At 41.6% G+C, this 27,782-nt stretch overlaps 1 protein-coding gene across 1 annotated transcript; it reads right to left on the bottom strand.

The window, feature by feature from the left end:
* Nucleotides 1-329: 329 nt before the first annotated feature.
* On the bottom strand, nucleotides 330-26,601 carry CSRP3 (cysteine and glycine rich protein 3). Its single transcript, XM_032770165.2, has 6 exons — nucleotides 26,511-26,601; nucleotides 16,331-16,462; nucleotides 4,717-4,885; nucleotides 3,167-3,299; nucleotides 2,117-2,210; nucleotides 330-1,095 (listed from the first exon to the last, which is right to left on the bottom strand). Exons 2-6 carry the CDS (start codon nucleotides 16,440-16,442, stop codon nucleotides 1,022-1,024), a joined length of 582 nt encoding a protein of 193 aa, XP_032626056.1. The 5' UTR covers nucleotides 16,443-16,462; nucleotides 26,511-26,601; the 3' UTR covers nucleotides 330-1,021.
* Nucleotides 26,602-27,782: the final 1,181 nt, after the last annotated feature.

Below are 27,782 nucleotides of genomic sequence, written 5' to 3'. Positions count from 1 at the left end.
TAATGTGAGTCACTTTTCAGAAACAGCAAATGTGCTTCACACAGCATGAGCCCACTGTGTCCTACTGGAAGGTTTATGTTGCAGTAGAGAAAAACAAAAGTGACATTTATGGAGATAGGGAGGAAAAAAGCCCAGACTGAGAGCAATAAGCTGAGGAAATTCAAAATATGATCTATTACTAGCAGGTTAGCAGTAAAATGGAATGAAATAAAAGCAGAGAATTCTCAGTTTCAATATAGGTATGGTTTGTTTAGCCTGGTGAACTAAGTGAGTGCATTGAGTGTTACAGAGTACAAAACGGGAGCAAAATAATGTAACCAGTCATAGCATAAAAGCAGGATCTACGGTTTATTGTATCTAGAGAAATCTACAATGACAAAACTAGATTTAACATCCACTTTGATTTTACCATGTTTTATGAAGATTTGACTTCCAGTTCAAGAAGTCTGTCTTTTACTCCCTTTCTCTTTTACTCAGGAGAATGGAGCTGAGATTGTTAGCTATTATGACAGATTAGAATGTGCCTTTTAAAAAAACTTTCCTCCCATACCATAGCACCACCATAACATCAGAATGTATTTCACTAAGGAATTAGGGTAGACAATATGGGCAAGATTCTGCTTTGTTGGAGTGGTATAAATCCAAAACACCTTCCTGTGCCCCCTTACCTAGGATAATAAGCTCTTAGTGGCAAAGTCCACAGAGCTATTATGACCTCATTTTTTAACAAGATAAGTAGTAGTGTAAGAAATACTATTATTCACAAACAAGTTAGAATTTAGCAAAATATTAGGCTCTTTTTCAGTGTAGAATAAATTTAAATCCATTTGTCAAAATGTATTTTCTAGCTACTGCAATAATTTCTTAAGAAATAAGCTTACAAATCTCTCCAGTGAGGTTGGAGAAGCAGAAGTATTTTTAAAATGCCCTGGGTTCTTATCAATGCATCACTGTTTTACTTAGCAAACAATCAATCTGTGGCATCAACAGAAGTGTGAAATGTGTCTGATTATAGAAAGTTTCACTCTTTCTTTTCCACTTGAGTGAGGCCACCAAACCCAATTCCTTTAGGACCAAAATTCTTTGCATAGCAAACTGCAAAAGAAAGGGAGAAAGAAGTTAGTAATTAATATTTTGAGTATATTTTATGTAGTAAGTAATAATAAAAAACCTCATTTATAATTGGAAATCACAGTAAATAAAGTACAATGGCCAGGAAGGCTGTAAGAATAAAATAAACATGGATTCTCTTTCTCAGGCACATCTACTACTCTGACAATGCAACCTCGTTCACTGAGATAGATAAACTTGTTAGCTCTGTCTGAAGTCAAGTCATACTCCTCTAAGAATGTTTATACTTTTTATAAGTATTAGAGGCAATTCTAACTCATGCGAATGCTTTTTGTTTGCAGAGCATGTGGAATAAATATATGGGCTGGGATTTTTAGAAGGGCCAAAGGGAGTTCCTATTGAATTCTCCCTTAGGCGTCTTTGACAATCCCAGCCTAGAACATTGACATAAAATTCTTCAGATCCTTTTCAGACTATTTAAACGTGGATTGACTCTGTGGACTTGCATGATCTGAGAGAGAAATCCAAAGTAAATCCATTATTTTCAGTGCTGTTAGCATATTTGTGAAGATCTTTGATTCCCAGTGTAACATTCCTTGGAAAGAATCTCAACTAAGACCGTGATCCTATAATGAGAAGCTTGTGGGCAGACACCTGTGTCCTTGTGGAAACCTACTGAAGTCAGTGAAGACCAGTTCAGATGCAGGAGTTTCCCCACACAAATCATTTTGCAGGATCAATATGATTCTTAGTGGGGAGAGATCTCAAACTTGAGAAGACTTAATATTTATGATAGAAGCTATAGATTCATTCGCTTTTTAAATTCACTCCCAATAAGTGATGAGACTGTGGTGTTGCTATGGGATTGTACAAATTATAGATCTTTCTTTAAAGTAAAGAAAGGGGGTGAACTAAATCTGCATTCCCAAGTTCAGGTATCTAACAAAGATAGGTGGTGATGCCTACACTTTGTCCTAGTAGAGCAGTCTTAGAAGAATATCTTCAGCCATATAGCAGAAATATCTCATAAGTAGATTGTATTTACCTTTACAGTAGATTTCTCCATCCTTGTCTGTAACATTTGTGGATTCTAGGCTTTTTCCACAAATAGCACAACGGAAGCAAGTCTTATGCCAAGGCTGAGAAAGAAGGCAGAGACATGACATTATACATGACGATATAATCTAGGTATGATTTTTTAAGTAGCTAGTATGACATTTGGACAAGCAACATATAAAGGGCTATAGCTTTATATTTTCTTTGGATGAAAAGACTGAAATTATGTTTAATTTTCGTTTCATCTCAGTACCATGTTCCATTTTAGTCACAATAGGTTACTATGCTGATTTTTGTCATTGCACCCTATCCTAATATGTGACTCCTAATGACCTCATTAACTGAGATGTCTCAGTTGGTGGTCAGCACTTGAATTAGACCCCATGGGCTATACAGCAAGTGCATGTTAGCCATTGCTTCAAACTTTTAGACTGCAGAGAATTTTCAGTGAATGATCCTAGAACAGCAGTTCCCAAACTGGGATCCACAAAGTGGTAGCAGGTTACATGACACTGGCTTCTTTTTTTCCAGCTACACAATCGTTAAATAAAAGCTTAAAAAATAAACAAGCATTTACTCTGGCTGGCACAGGGATGTTAGGGAGAGGAGGTGGCCCCTGCAATAGTGAACAGTAACGAGGGGCCACCAAACGCAATTAAGATGTGGAAGTTTGAGAACACTTATCCCAAAGAATGAGTTTGCAACCTGAGGATTGTAAACAGATTTCTTCAGAATCCCTTTCTTCAAGGGAAGCAGCTGTGGGGGCAGCGGGAATAGTGTCTTAGGGCATGTCTACATGTACAGCGCTGCAGTTGGCACAACTGTACCAATGCAATTGTACTGTTGCAACGTGTTTGAAGACGCTCTGTGCCAATGAGAGAGAGCTCTCCCGTCAGCATAATAAAACCACCTCCATGAATGGCAGAAGCTATGTCAGGGGGAGAAGCTCTCTCAATTTGGTATAATTCAGCAAAATTTAAAACCAGTTTTAAAAGCTCTTTTAAACTAATAGAATAAAAATCATGTAACAATCCCTTACTTTTCCTCCTCCCATTATTTTCTCTGCAGCATATACTGATTTGCCACAGCGGGGACACTTATCCACATCTCCAAACTTTTTGGTGAACTTTGAAGGATTGGTAGGCGTAGAAGGGCGAGCAGGCTTTGGTGAGCTGATGGAAACAGAGAGATTTTTAGTACATTTAAACATTGCTTGAAAAATCATGTTTCCAGTCTCAAAATCTTCTTTCCAATTCAGTGTATATTTTGGAAGAGTTAGTCAACATTACAGCATTGGTTCACGGGACGTGAAGCTTGATGTGTAATACAACAAAAAAATTCTACAGACGTAAATGCATTTTACAGTGCTAAGGAGCTATTGCTATGACTAAGGTAGCAGATGACATTGCCTTGGTTTTAGTGAAAGCTGCTGATCATAACTTTACAGCCAGCCATAACATTGGCTGTGCACATGGCAGTGGCCATGTGCGCAAAAAAGACTGTATTTAACAGAAGGGAGAGGCAAGTAAGGAGTCCAAGAAAAAATATCTATATTAAAGATACACTGAAAAAGAAAAAGCAGCAATACTCTAGTGTTCTCTCTCTAATCAGCTAGCTGCTGGGACTTGTTAGTGAGAGGTTAATAAAAAGAGACAGGAATCTGAAGTGCTGTCCTCTTTGTTCATTGTAAAGCATCAGCAGGTAGTTTTTGTTCATTGCCTTCAACAGGCCTTATACTATGTCAAGGTCAGATGCAGAAAAATGGTTTCAACCTATATTTCTGAACTATCAGCCCAACCCAGTGTCAGCTCTTAGTCATTCGTGCAGTGACCTTTGAATTCCTGGATTGTCAGGCTGCAACATGTCATTAAGCTTACAGAAAGTTAACATTCCTGGTGTGACACTCACAGTAATGAACGTGCCTGTGACAAAGGATTACTGATAAATACGCTCTCTAAGCTTGTACCTACAGTATGGATATATTAGCTTCATTACAGAGGAAAATGTTGGAGTCATTTAGAAATGTGCAGTTTTACAACTCTCAAACTGTTGTAAAAGCATAGTGATATAGGCAGTTATCTGCAATCAGGATTCTATCCGTCTGTTGAGTCGTATATCCTCAAAATGATATGTGACCCCTGAGAGAGGATTTATAATGGATATGTTCCTATAGAGAGAAAAAAGTTAACAGTACAGGGTACTGCAACTGTTACCATATTAGTACAATGCAGCCACTCAGAGGGAAAGATATTTGATTCTATTGTTCTATGGTGAACATGATTGTGGCATTGTGCAACTACTAGCAAATTACAGCTGCAGTGACTATCTAGGTCTGTGGTGATATGTAAAGCAAGATTTCCTGTATCATCATTGCCTATTGGAATAGGGGGGAAAAAATTAAAAAGGCTTTCAAGAGACTGAACCTTATTAAAAATTGGCAGAAATGATGAGACTCATGGAAGAAAAACCTGTGATTGCATTTATTGTGCTACTTATGCTAGATGTTGTTATGGAAACCTAATGAAGTGTCTAGTAAATGGAGAATATACATTTTCTTGAAAAACGTATAATCAATGGGATTTAACTCACTGTTGCAGATCCAAGCCTAGATGTTCACCAGTATCAGTGCTGAGACACCCTGCCCCTTGTCCAAACCCAATACCTTTAGGACCATATTTTCTTCCATAACAGGTTTTGCAATAGATTTCAGATTCATGAGCTGCTACTGTAGTACTGTCCAGAGCTTTTCTGCAAGCCACTAAAAATAGAGAACAAAAGAGCATATAAAAATTTATATTTACAAATCTGAGTATTAACATACCTCAATTATTGTAATACCAGTTATTTTGTTCTTGAAAATGATTGATACAAATCAATATTATGCCCTCATCTGGAACATTGTTTATTTTTGATAACCCTATTGAAAAAAGAATATAGCAGAAATAAGAAGAAAGGATGTATAGCTATTGTAGGGTAAATAAATGTTTACAAATTTGAATATGGGATAAAGTTACCCTGTGGTTTCTCCCTGAAGTAATTAGCATGCATCTGCAAAAAATAAATAAGGAAAGTTATAACCCTCTTAATATGCTTGCCATTGCATTCTGGAAAGACATGAAGCAGAAGATTAAGGGCCATATTTAACCCTTGATCTTTGTGCATAAACCTCTTTAGCATTAATGGGAGTTCCTTGCATAAAAGGCAGATAGCTTATAACACATATCTGCTTGGAAGCCCTTAATTGCTCATCCTTTAAAACTATAGAAAAAAGTTAATCAGTTGTCATTGTTATAAGCACAAATATTAATATATTTTCAATTCAACATTTACCAATATTCTGAGACTATGCTCTTGTCTGTGATGCAAAAATGCCACTCAAGTCATGTTCGAGTCCCTGATAAGTAAAAATCATTTCCCAGGTATATCTAATTTATTATTGAAATATCCAAGATGAACAGACTGTGTCATGAAAGGGAGTAAAGAGCTATCTTAGTCACCACTGTAAATCAAATCCAGGTTGGTACTAACCAAAAGTGTCTGTTGATTCCTCTATAGAAAGGAGTTGACCTAAGCCTTGTTCCTGGTATAGCAATGACTGTAGTAGTAGTAGGAGCCAGCCTGCCAGGCCTGAGCATAGAGGCCAAAGATTGAATGGGTCCCCCCCTTAACACTAGAAGAGGTGCCTCCAGGAGTCAAGGCTAGCACAGAAAAGATTAAATGAATTCTTTGCATTGGCCTTCACTGAAAGGATGGGAGGGAGATTTTCACAGAGCCATTCTTTTTAGATGACAAATCCTGAGGAACTGTCCCAGATTGAGGTGTCGATAGAGGAGGTTTTGAACAAGTTGATAAATTAAACTGTAATAGGTCACTGTGACCAAGTGGTGTTCACCCAAGAATTCTGAAGGAAGTCAGATATGAAATTACAGAACTACGAACTGTGGCATGTAACCTATTGCTTAAATAGTCCCTGTACCAGGTGATTTGTGAATAGCTAATTTGTTGCCGGCTTTTATAAAAGGCTCCAGAAGTGATTCTGGCAATCAGAGGCCAGTAAGTCTCCCTTCAGTACCAGACAAAATGGTGGAAACTATAGAAAAGAACAGAATTATCAGACACATAGATGAACATGATATGTTGGAGAAGAGTTAACATGGCTTTTGTAAAGGGAAATCATGCATCATCAATCCATTGGAATTCTTTGAAGATGTTGACAGATGTGTGGATAAGGATGATCCAGTAGCTATAGTGTTCTTGGACTTTCAGAAAGCTTTTGGTAAGGTCTCTCACCAAAGGCTCTTAAGCAAAGTAAGGGTCATGGGATAGGAGGGAAGGTTCTCTCATCTATCAATAACTGGTTAAATAATAGGTTAGAAAGAAATGGTCAGTTTTCACAGTGAAGAGAGGTGAATAGCAGGGTCCCCCAGTGATCTGTCTGAGACTAGTGCCATCCATCATGTTCATAAATTATCTGGAAAAAAGGGTAGTGAGGTGGCAAAGTTTGTAGATGATACAAAATTACTCAAGATAGCTAAGTGCAAAGCTGATTGCAAAGAGTTAGAAAGAGATCTCACAAAACTGGATGCATTTCATCTGCTATTTTCTTGACCAGTCAAGGTGGATAAATGCTCAATGTTGGGGTCTCAATTAGCTATTACCACTCAAGAAAGTGATCTTGGCATCGTTGTGGATAGTTATCCGATGCCAAGATGAAGGTGCAGCAGCAGTCAAAAAAAACAGAATTTTAGGACCCATTAGGAAAGAAGTAGATAATAAGACAAATTATTATGCCATTAAATAAATCCATGCTATGCCCACAGCTTGAATACAGTGTGAAGTTCTGGTTGCCCCCTCTAAAAAAAAAAAAAAAATGTCCTAGGCTTTGTCTACACTAAAGGGAAAAGTTGATCTAAGCTATGCAATTTAAGTTACGTGAATAGTATAACTCAAATAGACATACCTTAGATCTACTTACTGCAGAGTCCACACTACGCAACATCGATGAGAGACACTCTCCCGTCAACTACCCTTACTCTTTGTGATCAGGTGGAGTACAGGAATCGAAAGGAGAGTGATCAGTGATTGATTTATTGGGTCTTCATTAGGATTCATTAGGATCCTTCATTAGGATATAGGACTGGAGGGGAGCTCCTGAGCGGTACTTAATTTGTGCCAGGACTTGGCAGTTCATAGCCCTGGCACCTCCTGGGCTTGCCAGGTCTGAGCCCCGGCACCTCTAGGCTTGGCAGTTCATAGCCGCAGCACCTCTGGGCTTACCACATCAGTTATGAAAGTAAAAAAAAATTGCACTGGCTAATTGCTTGAGCCCCAGCACCTCTTTGATTACAAATTAAGCACTGCTTCTGGGTCATCTAGTCCAGCCCCCTGCGTGCAGGTAACCCATTCATATATTTATCAAGTTCCATTTTGAAACTAGTTAGGTACTTTGCTTATTTGGGAGGCTGTTCCAGAACCTCACTCCTCTGATGATTAGAAACCTTCTTCTGATTTCCAGACTAAATTTGTTCATGGTCAGTTTGTTCTTGTGACACCATAGTCCTTTATCTTAAATAGTGCTGATTCCTTCTGGAGTTTACTCCCCTGATGTATTTATAGAGAGCAATCATATCTCCTCTCAGCCTCCTTTTTGCTAGGCTAAGCAAGACAAGCTATTTTAGTCTCCTCTCGTAAGATAGGCTCTCCATTCCCCTGTTCATCCTAGAAGCTCTTTTGTGCACCTGTTTCAGTTGGGAATGTATCTTTTTTGAACATGGCCAACCAGAACTGTACACAGTATTCCAGATGAGGCTTTACCTCGGGTACTTGCCTACCTTTACTGGAAATACATTGCCTGATATAGCCTAGGATCACATTTGCCTATTTCACAGCTGCATCACATTGACTAATACACTGTGATCAACTAATACACTTTGGTCTTTCTCCTTCTCAATAATTTCCAACTTATGAGCCCCCAGCATGCAACAGAGATTCTTATTGGTCCCTACATATATGACCCTGTACTTTCTTGTATTAAATTTCTCATTTCTATTTCTCCAGTCCTCAAGGTTATCCAGTTTTTCCTGTATAATATTCCTATCCTCCTCTGTATTGACAGTGCCTTCCAACTTTGTGTCATCAGTAAATTTTATTAGCTCACTCTTACTTTTGTGCCTGGTTCTTAATGAAAATATTAACTAAAGATTGGTCCCAAACCAAGCCGCCTAGCCCAACAGTTCTTTCAACACAGCTTCTTGTCATATCCCCTCTAGCCAGTTCCTTACCTAGCTTATAGTTCTTGTACGAATCCCCATTTTCTTCAGGTTAACTAATAATTTTGCAGGTCATACCATGTCAAATGTATTACAGAAAACCAGATCTACTGCATGTCCCTTGTCTAAAACAGTTCTCTTGTCAAAGAAAGATATGAGGTTAGTCTGGTATGATCTACATTTTGATAAACCTATGTTGCATTTTATCCCATTTTCCATTTACCTCCACGTCTTTAATAATTCTTTCCTTCAAAATTTGTTCTGCAGTCTTGTATTCTATTGAGGTCTAACTAATGCAGGGGTGAGCAAACTACGGCCCGTGAGCTGGATCCGGCCCACAGGATTGCCGCCCCCGTGGTGCCGCAGGCCCCCTGCCACTCCGGGAAGCGGCCAGCACCATGTCCTTGCAGCCCTGGGGGGTGGGGGCAGAGGGCTCCGCATGCTGCCCTTGCCTGTGGGGGCAGAGGGCTCTGCATGCTGCCCTTGCCTGTGGGTACCTCCCCCAAAGCTCCCATTGGCCAGGAATGGGGAACCGCGGGCAATGGGAGCTTTGGGGGAGGTACCCAGAGGCAAGGGCAGCACATGGAGCCCTCTGCCCCCCCCCCTCCCCCAGGGACCACAGGGACACGGTCCCGGCCGTTTCCCAGAGCAGTGCACGGCTGGGGCCAGGACAAGCAGGCAGGCAGGGAGCCTGTGCTGGCCCTGGTGCACACTGCTACCACCCCGGAGTTGCTCCAGGTAAGCTGCACCCCAACCCCCTGCCCTGAGCCCTCTGCTGCACCTCTCCTGCACCCCAACCCACTGCTGCACCCCACACCCCTCCTTCACTCCAACCCCCTGCTCTGAGCCCCCTGCTGTACCTCACACCCCTCCCTGCACTACTGCCCTGAGTTCCCTCCCGCACTGTGCACCACCTCCTGCGCCCACCCCACATCCCTCTTCTGCCCCAATCCCTTGCCCTGAGCCCTTTCACGCACCCTGCACTTCCTTCCACACCTCAATCCCCTGCCCAGTCCTACATTCATGGCCCTGCATGCAATTTCCCAATCCAGATGTGGCCCTCGGGCCAAAAAGTTTGCCCACCCCTGAAATAATGGGTCTATAGTTGTCCAGATCACTTTTTCTCCTTTTCTTAAATATAGGTACTATGTTGCTATTCTCCAGTCATATGGTACAACTGCTGATTTTAATAGATTTATTAAAAATCCTTGTTACTAGACTTGCAATTTCATATGCCAATTCTTTCAGCATTCTGGGATGGAAATTATGCAGTCTCTCCATCACAACAATAACTTGAGCAACACTAGAGTCATTAAAAAGAACAGGAGTACTTGTGGCACCTTAGAGACTAACAAATTTATTTCAGCATAAGCTTTCGTGGGCTACAGCTCACTTCTTCAGATGCATAGAAGAAGTGAGCTGCCGGCCACAAAAGCTTATGCTGAAATAAATTTGTTAGTCTCTAAGGTGCCACAACTACTCCTCTTCTTTTTGCGGATACAGCCTAAGACCGCTGCTACTCTGAAACTAGAGTCAGTGATATGCTTAAAGCACCCACATAGAACTCAACCAGGAATTCTGCTCCTTTATCTTGCCCTATTTCACACCTCTGGTGTGAAAATATCTGGTGATCTCAGCTATACTAGAGTTTCTTCGGGGTGGGTTAGATAAGGTTCTACGAAGAAGCACCAAAGAGCTAGGTACCAGCTCTGTTCTTTATGCAAGGCTATGATAAGGTTTAACTCACTGCTAAATCTCTTGGAGATCTTTGAATGGATAGTGCCAAACAAATGTCAGACATTGGTAATAGGATACAAAGTTTTATCCTCTAGGTCACCAGTTTAAATCTAGCCCAAACTGAAAGAGACTACAAGTTAATAAGAGCTGACAGCTGTTAGTGGTCTCAGTTCAGTTCCCACTGAGTAGGCGTCCATGTTTTAAAAAGCCCACAGCACAACTACCACTAATTAGCACCACTCAGTGTCAGCAGAGTAGCCAAAAAGTGAATGGGCATTGAGATTAGACTATTCTCTCATCCTGGAAGTTACCTCCCCAGGTGAGGCAATTTGGTGAGACAGTTTGAGCAATACTACACTGATTGCTTATGCTGTCCCTGTTCTATGGATAAATAGCTCTGGAAACTGAATTCCGCTATTAATCCAGAACTTTTGAATAGCATTAAGACTATGAAACCAAGAAGCAATACAGTTTAGCAAATAGTGGCCATGTTTTTTCAGACAGGACTAGTCATTTTAGGTGCCTCAGACTATTTTCTTGGGGGGTGGGGGGGAAAGCAGAACCCAAGTTGATACTTGGAAAGGCATGATTTTCAGAAAATACTGAGTACCCGCCTCATGTCTCAAATATGGCATGTGCAAATTGAGGCATCCACTTTTGAAAAATCTCTGCCATTATGTGCAAAGCTCTTTCTCGGATGCCCTTTGGACTTCACCTCCTCCCCCACCTTATATGCCTGCTGGTTTGTTAAGACTAGCATCTAATTTACACATTGACTATGTGACTTGAAGAAAAAGGCAGATTAACTCACATGATTAGCACACAAAGAAAGTACGTAGTGAGTAAAGAAGGGCTGGGAGTTCAAACTCCAGAGAGGTTAGTTGGTTATTTTCAAACACTTTTTTTCATTAAAAGAAAAAGTGATGGATCAAACTGTGTCACTAGGGACCTGATCTAAAACTCATTGCAGTCAGTGGGAGTCTTTCCTGTAACTTTAGTGGCTTTTGGATCAGGCACTAGTTGCTAATAGGCAGTGCAGTGACAAAAATAGACAAAGCTATCCAGGAAAAAGAAACATATTTGCAATTATTTTTTTTAATTAATGCCAATAAAACTAGAAGCTTCTGTTAATTTGTGAACCTGATTACTCTTTGCTGCATTCTCATCTGTTCTGCAATGGTAATTACGTTTACTGTGGGAGTTGAGGGATGATGGAAACTCCAGCAGCAGATAAAATGGTTCTATTTTTGGCACCATACGGATAGAGTATCTATGTACCACAACAGATGGAGCAAAAGCCCTTGAAGTGCTATTGTTGAAATAGCTCTGAGACCTGTCATCTGCTCAGAGACCGTTCATAAACCATCACTAAGTAGTTTCAGGTTATAAAGTGAGATCCTGCCAAATATCCACCACAGCTGTGTTTTAAGTAAAATCCAAGAGGGAAACAAAGTAGGTAATCAACAGTCTGCACAAAGGAGTGTTATTTCACATTTTTGTAGGACAAATTATACTCAGTGCAGGTAAGTGCCACCTATAATTAACATTGCAGGACACTTCCCATTATAAGAACTTATTTTCAATTGCTACCAAACTTTAACAGTTTGGGCTAAAATTTTCCATGCTGGGTTTCTGTGTCAGATTTATTTATTTATTGTTTACAGTTTTAGCTAAATCTGTTCACCTGTTTCCAATAACAAATTAGGGAGAAAGATTGTCTTTCCCATATTCAATTTTTTTTTTAGCAATTGTTTTATTGAGACAGTCTTGTGCCTCCCTGTTTTGGAGCAGGGATTTGAAATTTGACATGGATGTGGGGGAAGGGAGTGCCTTTTGCCATCCTGGTGAAAATGTACCCAAACCTGGCCAAGTTATAAACCTCTGAGAAAACTCCATTTGCACATGCTCAGTAGAGATTTGTTAGTTTGACTGTTAAATTCTCTGATGCTTCCATGTGGACTGAACATGCACCATCCCTATAGAACAACGGAGTGCGCTTCAGCCCAAGGCTGCAGGGATGAAGGAGGATTTTCCCTGCAGTTGCTCCTTCCAGCTACTGAAGGACTGCTATGGCACTGAGCATCAGAACTGAGAGCAGAGAGGCAGTTTCTCCTGTGCTCTCAGTGCTTCCACTGGGGTCTGGTTCTGTGGAAAAAACTAGGATGTGATCATGTAATTAAAGACTGTATCATAAACACATATCAAAAGAAGGCTGAATGAAGGTTCCACCGAACACCTTAATTCTGGCATTGCCTAACTCTTGAGTGCTTGATTTTGCAACCATAGTGTTCGTTTAACATAGTTGGTTTTGTTTGGCCGCTTCTCGACCTCATGGCTGAGATCAAGTGTAATAGGCATTCCACAAAGCCCGAACCTGTAAACTCGAAAAATACGCCTCCTTGGCTGACACCCTGCGGACAAAAGGCTATGAGGTTTACACTGACGCCCTGGTTGGGGGTGCTGGGTGCCTGGGACCCCTGTAATGAATGTGTACTTAGGACCTGTGGGGTGGGCCGTCGCTACGCGCGGCTCATGAGATGTCTGATGGTCTCGGACACTATTCGATGGTCTTCAGACATTTACACAGAGCACATCACCGGCCACCGCCAGTACCAAGAGTGAGCCGGCATGACTCCGTGCACCCACAAGGGGGAAGAGACCTATAAGCGCCCCCTACTGGACTGTATCTCCTGAGCCCTGAGCACAACTGAACCGAACTCCACCATGTGAGGGTCGTCCCTGTTACCCGGCCCGCTTATTTATACTCATGACTGCTTGTATGAGTGATGTACCCCCACTACTGCCTGACTGTATCTTGATCCCACCCACCGTACACCCCGCATTGGGGACATTGCAGATTGTATCTGTTATGTGTTGTCCAATACCAAAATAACGACATCCCCCTATCCTCTGTATGTTATCCCAATGACCAATAACTGACATTTCAAACTCTCTGTACCATTTATCTTTAAATATTCTCTAATAAACTTTTAAATATTGGTTGAACTATTTCCCTATACTGGTACATCTGCAGTCAAGAAAAAAATGCCATGTACTACAATATGGGTGCTATATCACACCTAAGACAGACAGCTATTAGTGCTATGAGTAAACTATTATGACTAATACAAAACCAAAAATTTACTGTTGTGCAGAGACCAAGTCTGGAGAATTTCAGCTCCAAAGGAGATTGTCATGGGCATCTAAAAACAGGACTATAATGGGAACTACTTTGCAGCCTTAATTATACTGGTTGCTACTACTGCCTGCCATAATGACTTGCTTATAATAATGATATATAGACAACATCTGCTTCCATTTCTAGCATTTAAATTGGTTTAGTAATGAGATTTAAGTTTTAAAGGGAAAAAGATTTGCTGTAAAGGATGTCTTCTATTCTTTTCAACTAACCATGTATGAAGAATACAGTGTACCAGCTCTTACAAGATTGGGTTACATTTTCTATTCTTGGTGCTTACCATCTTCAAAGGACTTTATAAACAAACTATTCACCCTAGCTTGGAAGTAAACATTGTAATTAGATGGAGAGAAATAGAAGCAGAGAAGTTAAGGTCAGTTTACCTTATAATTTTGATTCTCAATTTTTGGTTGTCCAATTTGAGTTTGCTCAGCAACCAACCACAATTCGAGAGGCAATCAATCAGAATAGCAAGAGCTCAGGACCTCTGAATATCAACCTTGAGATGTCTCAAGCTGGACACCTAAAAACTGAGGCACACACAAACAGCCATTTTTGAAAATTTGGGCCTAAGTGATTTGGCCAAGGCTTCAGAAGGAATCATTGTTGGAGGCAGGATTAGAACTCACGTGTGCATGACTCCAAACCCCATGCAAAGACGCCTAAACTGCTTTTCTTCATGTCTGTGCAATCTCTTATTTTACTTGGAAAGCCTGCTATGCTTATCCTGAGTGATGAGGTGTGTCCTAGCACCCAAATAGCCACAGAATATTACATGATAGCGCACAAACAAGATACTGACTCACCTATTCCAGGACTGATCAGTATTACCTGAAACTAACTGTCATGGAAAGAGTATTACCAGTTAGCATACCTTTTAGCTGCCAATTGTTATAAGGACCATCTCTGATTTTTTTACTTTTTTTTTCACTCAGATTTTTTGCTTCTGTCTCAGATGTCTAGTGTAATATCTAACTTATTAATATTTAAATTAGCTACCTCAGTGTGGGCCAAATTCTGAGTCTATGTATTAAAAAAATGTGACTCACAAATATATACTTTGTGCCTGATCCTCCACTACTATGTACTTTGTGTTGTCATTTACACTTGTGCATAACGCTGCCAATTTAAAATTCTCTGGTGATACAGATGGTGGGTGGAGATCAGGCCAGATATTTTCTGGCCAATGCTATCCTTCACTCTCATGTTGGAGTTACCGCTATAATGTTCCTGAAGCTCAAGCCTGACTGCCAGGTAAATGCTATGGCACTACCCCTCCCTTCTGTAGGGGCAGCTACTGCTGCACTGATGTTTTCTCCCTCTGCATTCTCAGCTCCTCCACTTTCACCCTGCAGCTCTTAGATTGGTAGGTCCATGGAGAGGAAGAGTCAGTTTCACAGAGTTGGCTGTAGGGAGTGAAAGAGCATTGCATAGGGAAAGGAGTGGGAGGCAGGAGGACATGGCAGTGGAGGAGGCACTTTGAAGGTGTCTATACAGAAGGGGGGCAACTTTCAACTTCTGCTTGTGTGGGTCCATCCAATTCCTGTTGGCATTGCTGGACTCTCACGGCAGCCGTCTCCTGCAATCTCCCATTAAGCAATGCCTTCTTGTGTGACTGGGTGAGTTTAAAAGAATTGGTGTTTGCAGTTGTTATAGACCTGATTTTTCAATTTGAAATCTACTCCTTTGTATGATGCAGTCTGTGATGAGTGGTAAAGACCCTTGGGGACACCCAGGGTCACCGTTCTCCCCCATTCTAGTTTCTCTATAAAAACATGCAATGCCTATGTGGAAAGGGGGACTAGAGCCTAGGGGGTATTGCCCTCCTGTGCTGAAGGCAGTACTTAATTTGTGCGGGGGCTTGCCAGGGCTGAGCCCCAGCACCTCTAGGCTTGACAGTTCATAGCCCTTACACCTCTGGGTTGCCATGTCAGTTATGAAAGTAAAACAATTGTTTGAGTCCCAGCAGGTCTTTCATTACTAACTAAGCACTGGCTGATGAGGTAGGAAGCTGGAGCAGCTGGACCCAATTACTAGGAGCTGCTATTAACAGGTAAACTGACAGCCTGATGCAAAGGCTTTCTAACTGTAAGCAGTTTGGTTGTGTTTTGTTTTCTGTTAGGAGCCTTGCCTTTAGAGCGAGCACCCTGCTGAAGAAACCCTTACTGGGTGTTGGCTTTGAGAACAGACTGACTGCTTCTCCAAAGGAGGGCCCTTCCCACTCACCCTCAGACTGACCAAACAGCTCTGATTTACAGCAGCTTTACCTGAGCTACCTGTGGCTTGTTCTGCAGTCTGGAGAAAGCCAGAACCTCTGTAGCTTTCAGTGCAATGGGGATTCCCCCTTCAGCCCCATATGTGGAATGCTCCGTATACTGGAAGTAGTATGTGGGGCAGCCTAGAGCTGCTCATGGTGGCCTTATGTAGGGTGACCAGATAGCAACTATGAAAAAACAGGGCAGCGGGTGGGGAGTAATAGGTGCCTATATAAGAAAAAAGTCCCAGAAAATTTAAAAATGGGACATCTGGTCATCCTACCTTATACTGCTCCTGCAGTGATGGGGGGGTGGTTCTCCCCTGGCTTCTTGTGGCTCAGTGAAGTGCTGGAGCGGTGTATAGGGAAGTAGAGTGACCAGGTAACTTGTGCCTGCTTCCCCCTTGAGGTTCTCCCCAAAATGAGATGTATATTTCTGATTAAGCTGGCTCAGGGTGAAATTTATCCTGCTGCCAGGGGATCGCTACAGCCCTCTGCTCCGGACCACTTAAGTCCTCAATGGTGTTAAGGGCCTCTGTCTAGGGTTATGTTTCACACCCACTGAACAAAAATTCTAAATGAATAAAGTAAATTAGAGCAAGTCTCTTCTCTAGGTCTGAGCAGATTTGACACTCAAGGAGCTTGTTGCTGCAGCACTAAGTTGTTGGAATGAATCAAGTTAAAATGGGAGTTATACTGAGCCATGGAGATATTGCAAAGTTACAACAGTGTAGCTCAGCTTACTGCAGTGGAAGCATGTCTTGTGAAAACTCCTGCCATTGCACTGGATTTCCTCAGCATGATACACCGACTTGTCACAAGCACCACATTTGGCGCCACCTCCCCAGTTCGGCATCCTTAGGTTTGAAGCGTTACCTAAAAAAGCAAATAAATAAAAGAACTGTCAGCAGAAATTGCCTAGACTTAATTAGAGCAACTTGGATTCCCCCTTTTTCTTCTCTTGGCCCCAAAGCCAGCATGGCTGCCCACGTGCGTATCACTCCAGTATTTGCAGGTTGTCTGGTGGCAAAGAGCCAGCATACTAACTCCTATATCACTCTGTCTCCCTGAGGCTGGCATATGGGCATCACTGAGGGTGGTGGGGGGAAGAGGCATTGCCAGGACTTCCATATGCCCCTGAGAACTCTGGCTGCTATAATGGCCTGTGGGGACCTTTGGTGGTCAGTCTTTAGTCAATAGCTGAGGAGTGATGGTCCAATAGACCACGATCAAGAGGAAGGATGTTCCAGTCGTTAGGCTCTAGCTGGGGCCTTAGACACCTGCATTCAATTCCCTTTTCTGCCACAGACTCCTGTGTGATCCTGGGCAAGTCATTCCATCTGTAAAACAGGAAAATACTACAGAACTATGCCTATCTCACAGGGGTACTCTGAAGATTGTGTATGCTCAGATTCTGTGGTAGTAGGGAGCCATATATAAATATCTAGGCTATCTGGGAGCTGCATTGTCCAAAGATTAACTTTTCCTTTCAGTGCTGCTTTTCTGCAGCGTTGGCCTTTTCCTTGGTCATTAACTTTCATATAACTTTTGTGTGGCAAAGAGTATGGAGGATCTGGATCCTATACAGAATTCAAAGCTTTAGTGGAGTTTTACAAGTGAATCCGAGGACAGAATTTAGCCTTATACATTTCTAGAGATCAATATTCCAAGCTTATCTGTCAAGGGATACCATATTTTACTATTTTATTAGCTCTCTCCAAAGCAACTGTTGTTTTATTCAAGGCTACCATGTGTTCTTGTTCACTGACAGACGTATAAAGGAAGTCTCCTGTACCCATATTTCTTTAAACTATGATTTGATCGATTGTGAAGTTAGATTAAGGAATTAATACCTATAGAATTTAGTCTTACATTTAATGTTATTTTTGGTGGCTTTTTCATGGATACAGGTTGTTCATCCTTCTGAATTATGGAAACACAACAGATGCAACAGCACTACTAACCAGTCAACAATGAATAATAATATTTAGTTTTTCTGAGGTACTTCACTTAGGGATCTCAGGGTTTGCAAAGGAATGTGAACTTCTTATTCCCTTTGTACAGATGGGGATGCTGAGATACAGAGAGGTGAAGTGACTTGCCCAAGGTCACATGAGGTCAGTGTCAGAGCCAGAAATAGAACCCAGGTCATCTGACTCAACCCCAGTGTCCTCTCTGCTGACTATATTGTACATCAAATTCTAAAACAACTAGAGCAAATCTGGTTTACCCTGGAGCTTTCTTGATGTTTCTGAGTCATAGTTTTTAGGAAGACTGGAATGTCATCTTGTCATTTGCATGGCACATAGACTGTTTCGAGCTCCTGGCTCAGGCCTTTCTTATCCTTCTTGGAAAGCCTGTCACTTTCTTATTATAGTTAACTGTTCTTTCAAAGCCAGCTTTGGGTCAGCTTGTTCCAATTTGGCTCTGATAAATTCACAGCTGAGATATATACCAGGTACTTAGCTAAGGAAAAGATGTTGAACATTGAATGATTCATCAAACCTACTGTGCCAAAATTCCTCTTCAGCTGCCGAAGAGATAGAGGAGAATTTCTCAGAACAGTGTAGCACAAACAGCTGATAATCATTTGGTTCACATTTTGAAGTGTAGTTTCACCTTGAAAAGCAACTATAAAAATTATATTGTGAAGTTTCATGTTTATAATCTCAGGGATGTCTAGTTCAAGTGTCTGAGTGAAAATAAGCTGTCTTTAACTTCCAGCTCTGCAAACTCAACCTGAAAGTCAAGCTGGCTCTTTCTGGTTTGAACATCACTAATATTAAAGATTCTGCAACTGAAACATAGTTAAGAATGTATATAAGAGATGAAATAAAGTCTTGTTCAATTTCCTATACTTATTTTAGCTTTGTGGTGTTAACAGGATTAAAAAGTAGTAAAAACATGATTTAGTTGGTGAAGTAAGCAGAAGTGATAATGAGTACATTGTATCGGGGGTAGCCGTGTTAGTCTGAATCCACAAAATTAAAATTACAATACCAACCTAAGGAAGTGAAGAAACAGATTGACAGAACAAGATGGATACCCAGAAATCACCTACTACAGGAGAGGCCCAACAACGAAAATAACAGAACACCACTGGCCAGCACGTACAGCCCCCAGCTAAAACCTCTCCTGCGCATTATCAACGATCTACAACCTATCCTGGAAAATGATCCCTCACTCTCACAGACCTTGGGAGCCAGGCCAGTCCTCTCTTACAGACAACCCCCCAACTTGAAGCAAACACTCACCAGCAACTACACACGACCACACCACAGAAACACCAACCCAGGAACCAGTCCCTGTCGCAAACCTCGTTGCCTACTCTGTCCCCATATCTACTCTAGCGACACCATCAGAGGACCCAACCACATCAGCCACACCATCACCGGCTTATTCACCTGCACATCTACTAATGTTATATATATGCCATCATGTGCCTTGATTGAACTTGCCCTGTCAACGCTGGTTCTCCACCTGTGAGGTAACTCCCTTCTCTTCATAAGTCATTATATAATGCTTGCATCTGTACCTTTCACTCCATGCCTCTGAAGAAGTGAAGTTTTTTACCCACAAAAGCTTATGCCCAAATAAATCTGTTAGTCTTTAAGGTGCCACCACACTACATGTTATTTTAATGAGTACATTGTAAGAACAGAACTATTGAGGAAGAAGGGGCATATTTTACAGAGTAGAACTGGACTTTAAAATCCATTATTTTCCTTGTTTGCTAACTCTTTTACTTAACAAAAATCATCATGTTTGCTACTTGAAATCTTTCTCCTGTCCGCGACACTTTCTTTGGTTTTTTTTTTTTTTTTTTAAAAAAAGAGCTTTGTACCAAACTCATTCATTTAGATTTGTTGTTTTGTCTTTGTGTGAATGGAAATTAACTAATTTAATTTGTAACATTCTGTTCCCCGTCACTTATGTCAGATGACTAACCCTGCACAATGAGAATATGATAGATTGTTCTTATAACAGGAATAAAAAATAAATAATATTTCAAACCTGGGTTTTAAGATAATGAAGAACAAAGAGAAATGAACAGTATTATGACACAATTGAGAAATTAATAAATGACTGACGCTTCTATCATGCTCCCATTACTATTAGTGATAAATTTCTAATTGGCAGCAATGGAAATAGAATGGGGCATTTAACGCATAATGGGGTTGCAACTCCATTGAACTGAATGGAATCTCACACCCTCTTACACCAGTCCAATTATCTCCACTCTTTTCAAGTGTGGAAATCAAAAAGCCGGAATTCAGAGCAATATCCCATGACAATGCTATCAGTGCTTGATCCTGCAATGTGCTGAGTGACTCCTGATATTCTTCAATTCCCTTTGGAATCAAGGGGCTCAAGCCTGCACCAGTTGAAGTTAAGGAATTCAGTGGAAGCCCAACAGTAATTGAAAGCACAAGACACTTTGCAGGATCAGGTCCCAGGCCCTGACAAACTGTCAAGAGGGCAGTTGGTTGAAACAGATTGTAATTACGTCATTAGCTGAGTGAAGGAGCAAACATCCCAGAGACGGTCTGATAAAATTCAATAACGAACTTCTCGCTGTTACAGGCAGTGGTTACAGCTCTGAAAGGAACCCTTAACACTCATGTTAATTATAGCAACATTAGTACATTACTGCATGAGCTTACACATTTTCCATGCTTTTCATCATCACCTGATGGAGGGGAAAAGAGTCAAGGTAGAAAATATCCCTGAAAGGACACTGAATCTTGTGATGATGCCACATGCTCTGATCTCTGGCCTGGCAAGCTCTGCAGATAGGTGCAGAAGTGGGATAAAGAGGCAGGTCCCTAGCTCGTCCATTCTCATTTTGAGGTGAATTGCAGCCCTTTTCTGTCTCCATGTACATTAACTACACCCTGCAGCGTTCCTTTCCTACATGTACCTCTCTGTGCAATGGAAGGGCCATGGACAATCTGACCCTTTAGTTTTGTAGGATGGCTATTATCTGAATTTTAAATATTTTAACTTAATCTTAGGACAAATATCTTATCTTAATCTTGAATCCTGGCAAGAGTGCCATAGGTGTGAGAAGCAAATTCTGCTCTCAGTTACATGAATGCCGTGCAATGCAATGCTCTTTCTCCCTGCTGAAGTCAAGTCATGGAAGTTGAGTTGCACCATGTAGCAGAAGTTAGCTCAAGCTCTTTCATGTCCGTGCAGAGCACAGAAGGGTTAATCCAAATGGATACCACACAGTAAATTTTACTGCAATATTCTTGTCCTACCCCATTGTGTCACATTGCTCTAAGGCAGTAAACAGCTGCTGCATTACATCCCAGAGGAAGTCTTGTTTCACCAGTGAGGGAAGTGAACCCTCTATGTCAGTGTCTGTAAAGCACACTGAGATCATTGTATTAAAGACACAAAACAGATGCAAAGGTAGTAGTATTCCCATGAAGACAAAGTTGATTTTTCTAGGGTTCAAACCAGGAGTTGCAGGGAGTCCACACATTTCAAACCATGATCTCTTCAAAAGACTGAATCTCCCTTGCTAAGGCTCCCAGAATGCTCTTTAAGAATGTTCACCACAGTTATCTGGATTAATTTTATATCTTGATTTGTACAACCTTAGGTTTTAGTCCATTCCTAAACATGGTATCCAGTACAGATATGGAAGCTGAAACCACATAAGCCTTAGATAACTCTCGTTGGCAAATAGTGCACTCCTGCGTGCCTCCAAACCTTCAGTTTCTGCTTATTCAGGAAAGTTAAACCCTGGCTATGTTTCCCCCTTATATGGTCTATGTATTCACAGAACAGATCCATGACATGGTCCATGACAGGGCAATGCTATTCCAGCTCAGTGCTACTGTACAACCAATGGGCCTCAAACCTGAGTTGAAGTCAAAACATGTAATGTGCATTAGTAATTTGGGATACAATTTTCAAAAATGACTCAGTGCCTTAGGAGCCTACATCCCATTTTCAAAAGCAACAGAGTCCTGTGGCACCTTTAAGAGTAAGGTCTGTTAGTCTTAAAGGTGCCACAGGAGACACTGTTGTTTTTTTTTACAGATCCAGACTACACAGCTACCCCTCTGATTTTCAAAAGCGTTAGGAGTTCCCAAATGCATTAGGCACATTTGAAAATAGGATTTTGTCTCCTAAATTGCTTTTGAAAATTGTACTCTTAGGCTGGGATTTTCCAAGGATCCCAAGGGATTTAGAGGCCCAGCACCCAGATTCTGGTGATATTTGGATGACTAGCTCTTTTAAACTCCATTGAAAAGCCCAGACTTAGTCTCCATGGCCCACGAAATCTGTGGTCAGCCAACTATGACTGCCAATCGTGGTGATTTCTGTGATTTGTGGAGATTTCTGTGACCATAGGGTATGGAATATAACCACCATACTTGATTCACATGAGCCACTGAACTGCCATTGGACAGTAACAGCATTAGACCTGAGCATTTCTGTACGGTAACACTGAGCTAGAGTAGCATTCTTGTTCTGGGCATGCCAACTAGCACTCAGTGTCCCGCCTTGTTCCCTATCAGAGTTCTGCTATCATATGAAGTACAACTTTCACGTGTCAGGCATGCAGTCATAAACACATGATTCACTTTATTTAGGGCTTATCAGAATGTCAGGGCAGCCAGACCCAAGGATTTAGGGCAGGATCCAAAACCAACTGCAATCAGGAGTCTTTCTGTTGACTTCCATGGGCATGGGATCAGACCCATAGTCAGGATTCCTTTCTTGTTCAATGCGATTTCATAAAGGAGCAGTATTAAAAATTGATGACATGATATGGCCCTAAGAATATCATCTCTGCACTGGACAGGGCTACCAGAAACTTAAGGTTTTAGCATTTCACCTCTAAGGCCAGAATTCACAATGGGCTAGGGTAACCACTATATGAATTTGATGGTCTAGACCTGATCATATCTGTATGAAGTGCAAAAACCACTTTACTATTCGGTCTAACTCATAAGATGTCCAACAATGGAAGTCTACTATCAGAATACCAGGGTTTTTGCACATTAGCTTTGACATGAATAAGCAGGGCGGGAAATGTAAGGTATTATGGTGGCTAGATAGTACAATGATAGGCACAGTAGAAATGTCTAGTTCGGGGTCGGCAACCTTCAATACACAGCCCATCAGGGTAATCCAAAGGCGGGCCGCAAGACATTTTGTTCACATTGGCCACTGGCAGGCATGGCCCCCCCGCAGCTCCTGGTGGCTGCAGTTCGCCATTCCCCAGATTTAGGCACTTAAGCCCCATTTGTGGATGCCACTACAATCCACAAAATTCCTGCACAGCTGCTGTCTAACTCTATAGGTGCCTGGTTTTGCAGTAAAAGTTCCCTATGTTCTGCCTGCAGGCATGCGCACTGCTGCCTCCCTCTAGGAGTCCAGACGCCTATCTCCTGCTTACTCCCCAGTCTGAGCCATGAACCACTAGGCTGGAGGTACCAAACTGTCAGGAATGCATGCACTGAGCAGCGGGGTTCAGGAGTGGACTTTGTCAGGCAGGGAAAGTGGATGTGGCTCTGTTTGGGCCAGGACCAGGCTCTCTGCCTCTCTTGCTTCCCAACTGCTACAGCTGCAGTCACCATCAAGCAGCAGTTACCCTCCTCTGCTGGGGAGGCTGTGAGCAGGGAGTGGAAGGCAGCAATCCAGAAGTAGTAACTGATCCCTGTACCATGCAGAGCCCCCTCCTGACTCCAGCCCTTCAGTGCAGCCCCAGGGCTTAGAGCCCCATCTGTTTCTCCTGCCAGACAGAGCCTGTGCAGGGGAAGCAGATAGAGCCACACTGAAGGGTCAGGAGGGGGTTCTGTCAGCCAGGGGGAACACTACTCACAGGGTGCAGCCTTCCACTCCCCTCCTGACCCCAGCACTTTAGCATGGCCCTCTTTGCTTCCTCTATGCAGGGAGGGAAAGGAGGGCAGGAATAAGCCAGATCTCGGCAGCTGAGATTGCCCAACTGCTGCAGGGAGCAGAGGCTTCCTCTGCTGCCACGTGATGAACATCTATCCCCTGCCCCCTTATAAAGGGGGGTGCACATGGGCCATGAATCTCCAAAGAAGGGGGCTCAGCAAAAAAACTTTAGTAACCTCTGCGCTAGGCTATGAGAAATTATGATGTGGGCTCCCTCAATCTCTCCGATGGAAGTTGTTCCACATTGATTAACTATTAATTGGGCTAGAGAGAGTCACTCTACAGCTGTGTATTCACTGACCTCAGAGGTGGCAGTTCCCTGTTCAAACCCCTTCTCCTCAGGTGCAGGGGGAATTTGAACCCTCCCAGGTGAGTACCCAAGCCAGTGGGCTAAAAGTTATAAGTAAACCAGGCCTCCCCCTGCACCCAGCTGTTCTGTCTGGAGTTAGGCCACATACCTTACCTGAGTGGTCCAGTCTGGTAGGCTTGCTTAGAGGCTGCCTATCTTCCTCCTCCCCTCCTTTCCAGTCCAGGTACCTCCCTGCAGGCTGCACTTAGGCGCTTATCTCTGAAAGTGAGGTGCGACTTAGGCCACATCCCTCTCATCGGCATATCTAGTGAAATCGAACCACCTAGAGTGCTGGCTTTTGTGGTTCAGTCTAACGGTATGTCTATAGCTAAAATGCTACAGAGACACAGCTGCGCTGCTGTAGTGCTTCAGTATAGTCACTACCTATTGACAGAAGGGGTTCTTCCATTGACCCAGCACTGTCTACTCCATGGGTTAGATCAGCATAGCTATGTCACTCAAGGGTGTGGGTTTTTTTCCCCCCCCACACACCTGAGAAGTGTAGCTATACCAAGGTAAATTTTCAATCTCTCACCACTCTTTGTATATGGAGTTTAGCTGCCTAACTCAGGCTTTGTAGATCACAGTGTTGGTCCTGTGATCTCCCAAGCGACTAAGTTAGGTGTTGTGATGCTCAGCATCACAATACGTAAATCCCTTTGTGGATCCAGGCCTTAACCTTCCTGTGCCTCAGTTTCTCCTCAGTAAAATTGGGATAATGATACTTTTGTTCCTTTATTCATAACTTGGAGAGCTTCAGATGAAGTTTGCTATAGGAAAGCTAGGTATTATTACTAGGAACTATACTGTTCTTCAAAATATTAGGTCTGTAGCAATTTCTAAATTATTTAATATTTTAAACTACCAGTTATAATATGGTATTTCTTGTTGCAAACACCTAGCGCCTCTCAACATTTATTTAATAACAATATGTTTAAACGTATTAATACTGTACTAAAACCTGACAGTTAAAAAACCCACTTTATTTTATTTCTCTCCTGCTGCAATTGACAGAATAAATTGGTTTGAACATTTAAGGATCTGCAGTGTCCCACACTGACACTGTTTTATGTCAAAAAGCGTGCAGGTATTTTGGTTAAAATCTAAAACAAGTCCTTCACAGAAACCAAATTTAGTCAGCAAAATGAGAATGCAACACAATAAACATTCATATTTGCAGAGTGAAATCACATAGCTGAGTTTAGCAGCATTATGTCACTTTCTTAATGACTTTTATATTCACACACATTCAAATGGACTATGAATAATATTTTGCACTGATATAGCATTGACTAATTAATGTAACTAATTTAGCCTCCCAACATCTTTGAAATAAGCAAATATTATTCTCTCTGTTTTCCAGAGTGGTAAACTGAAGCATATAGCCTAAGGGTGGGATTTTCAAAATGCCTTAAGTGATGCAGGAGCACAAGTCACATTGGCTTTCAGTCACTTAGGCCTTTTCTTTCAAAATCACCTAAATGACTTGAAGAGTTAGCCAGAGTTAACGCTAGCAAAATTACTCAGGAGTCGTCATTAGACACCTTCCCTACTGATCTGACATTTTCTAGCATACTAATATTACAGTTTTGTCAACCCTCCCCCTTTATTGCATTACATACATTTTAAAAACACCAGCAAACTCCCATACCACTGACACTAGAGCCAAATACTTTGAACTGGTTTTAGAAAATCAGAACCATCTGATTCACTTGCGTCTTGGCAGCAGTGCCCCACATTACAAGTCATCTGTATGAATCAGATTTACGCAATATGTTCCTCTAGCACTAATGCCACAATATCAGCTGTTGCTTTTACTTTCACAAGTGTCTGCTTATAAATCTTTGTCATAATAATGGAGCCGTTCCTGGTCTTTCACACCTTATGCAAAATTCTCATTGTAGAGTTTTACCAACATATGGACACAGAATTATGGTTTTCCAGGACGATCCAGGCTTCACTAAAATTATTTTCATGCTACACTTGAATTTTTAAACATGCACACACATTTCTAGAATTATTTTCCCCGTAGTGTTTGGAGTTCCCCACAGGCTGGTTTAATCAAACAGCCTGTAGGTGCATGTTTAAAGCAACTCCAGAAAAGACTGACATCTGCATTCTGTGAATTGCTTCATCTTCCACCTATGCTGTGTTATTTAGCATTTTATCAAGGGGGCATGTGTTGAATTTGATTCCAAATCAACACATAAACAGCTGTTGCCAGAGATTAAAAATATTTGTTTGAGTGATTTAAAATCCTTTTATCTAAAAAATTGTGTAAAATCAGTAAATATTACCAGCTGAACTGAGTTTGGAGTCTTTTAAAATTTCCAGTAAAACCCATTCATTTTTGTGCTGCTATCTTGTTAAGCCTGTATATTAAAATGTTGAGTATGCCTGGTGGAAAATATGATTCCACTGCTTTTTAATGCGACACCCTGTATCTTCAGTTCTATTAAACCCCACTATGTCAATAAACTCCTATGGACTCCAGTACAGCTGTCAGCCCCACAGAGCTCACACTTCCACACTGTACATATAAATTCCTTTCAGTAAAGCAATAGGCCACAACTAATCCCTAGCAGAGAAAAATGTATTCCATAGGTCTCTATCAGCAAATAGACCCACCAGAACCCTTGTGACAATACCTACCAGACTAGGTTGTCTTGTCTGGTTTGGCTTGATGAAGAATCTGAACTGGAGGGCTCCTGCACTCTTTAAATATGCCTAAGTGGTCACCAGCATTGGCTCTATAAGAAGGGAGGGGAGGGAAAAGGATCGAGTGGGAAAGGGATGGAAGCAATGCCACTGCTATCAGTAGGCTGAAAATAACTTCTGACAAAAGCCTTGGATTTTTTCCCCTTAACACCAGTTGTGAGTAAGGTGGAGAACAATGCATCTCTTCAGATTACATCCAGAAAACATTTCTAAATGCAGTTTTATAGCTCACAAATAAATTCATTGAGGGGACACTTGATCTGAAACTGGAGTAAAGTAAAGTATGATTCAGGCTTTAAAAATAAAATTACAGACTGAAATCAGCAAACTCCTTAAATAAAGGTTATAAATCAAAGGCCACTGAAATAGTGGAGGAATGGTCAGACACCTATTCACATTGGTGAAAAGCATCTATCCAAATAACTAGAACTAAACATGAGGACAATGAACAGCTGCGAGTTGAAACTACTGTTCCAGCATTAAGCCAAATGAAATTTCAGAAATCTAGTAACTAAACAACCTTTAGTCCCTGATGAAAGTTTTTAAAAGATCAGGGAGCTGTTCTTGTCACTCATTTTTATATTCTAGTACACTCCTTTCAGTCTAAGGATCCCCAAATGCTTTTACAAACATTTGCTAAGCCTCACAGCACACCTGTGACATGTATTATTGTAGCCTTTTTACAAATGAGTAAACTGAAGCACAAAGAGCTTGAGGATAAAACTTTTGAACATGGCAAAGTGCTTTAGAGGGCCCATTGTCAAAAGGGAGTTGGGCACTTAGAAGCCAATGTCTTATTGAAAGTCTCTGAGACTTGAGCTTTTAACCTGGAATTTTCAAAGCAGCCTCAGTGAGTTAGGTGTCTAAATCGCATAGAAATTCAGTGGGATTTGGGTGCCTAATCCTTTGATAATTGCAGACTTGTGTGCCTAAGTCACTTTTTAAAATAAGATTTAGTCTTCTTCAGTACATCTGAAAATTTTGCCCTAAATCTTACTCTGCCTTGATTGACCCACTTATCATTATATAAATGGGAACTGTATGTCCTCAGCACTCTGGAAAGTTATGAGTAGGGTTGCCAAGTGTCCGGTTTTCAGTCAGAACACCTGGTTGAAAAGGAACCCTGGTGGCTCTGGTCAGCACCACTGACTGGGCTGTTGAAAGTCCGGTTGGTGGCGCAGTGGGGTTGGCAGGTTCCCTACCCAG

Source organism: Chelonoidis abingdonii, chromosome 4, assembly GCF_003597395.2.
Source record: "Chelonoidis abingdonii isolate Lonesome George chromosome 4, CheloAbing_2.0, whole genome shotgun sequence".
Classification (NCBI taxonomy): Eukaryota; Metazoa; Chordata; order Testudines; family Testudinidae; genus Chelonoidis; species Chelonoidis abingdonii.
The sequence above is the reverse complement of the archived record's forward strand: the minus strand, read 5'-3'. Positions and strand labels throughout refer to the sequence as shown.

What these genes read in the sequence shown, in the direction of transcription:
- CSRP3 (XM_032770165.2), bottom strand. Translation starts at nt 16,442, where the DNA reads ATGCCGAACTGGGGAGGTGGCGCCAAATGTGGTGCTTGTGACAAGTCG. An exon ending in CAAGACATGCTTCCACTGCA is followed by an intron (nt 4,886 to 16,330) that starts GTAAGCTGAGCT and finishes CTCTATTTTTAG; the next exon opens with TGGCTTGCAGAAAAGCTCTG. An exon ending in CTAGGCTTGGATCTGCAACA is followed by an intron (nt 3,300 to 4,716) that starts GTGAGTTAAATC and finishes TGTTTCCATCAG; the next exon opens with CTCACCAAAGCCTGCTCGCC.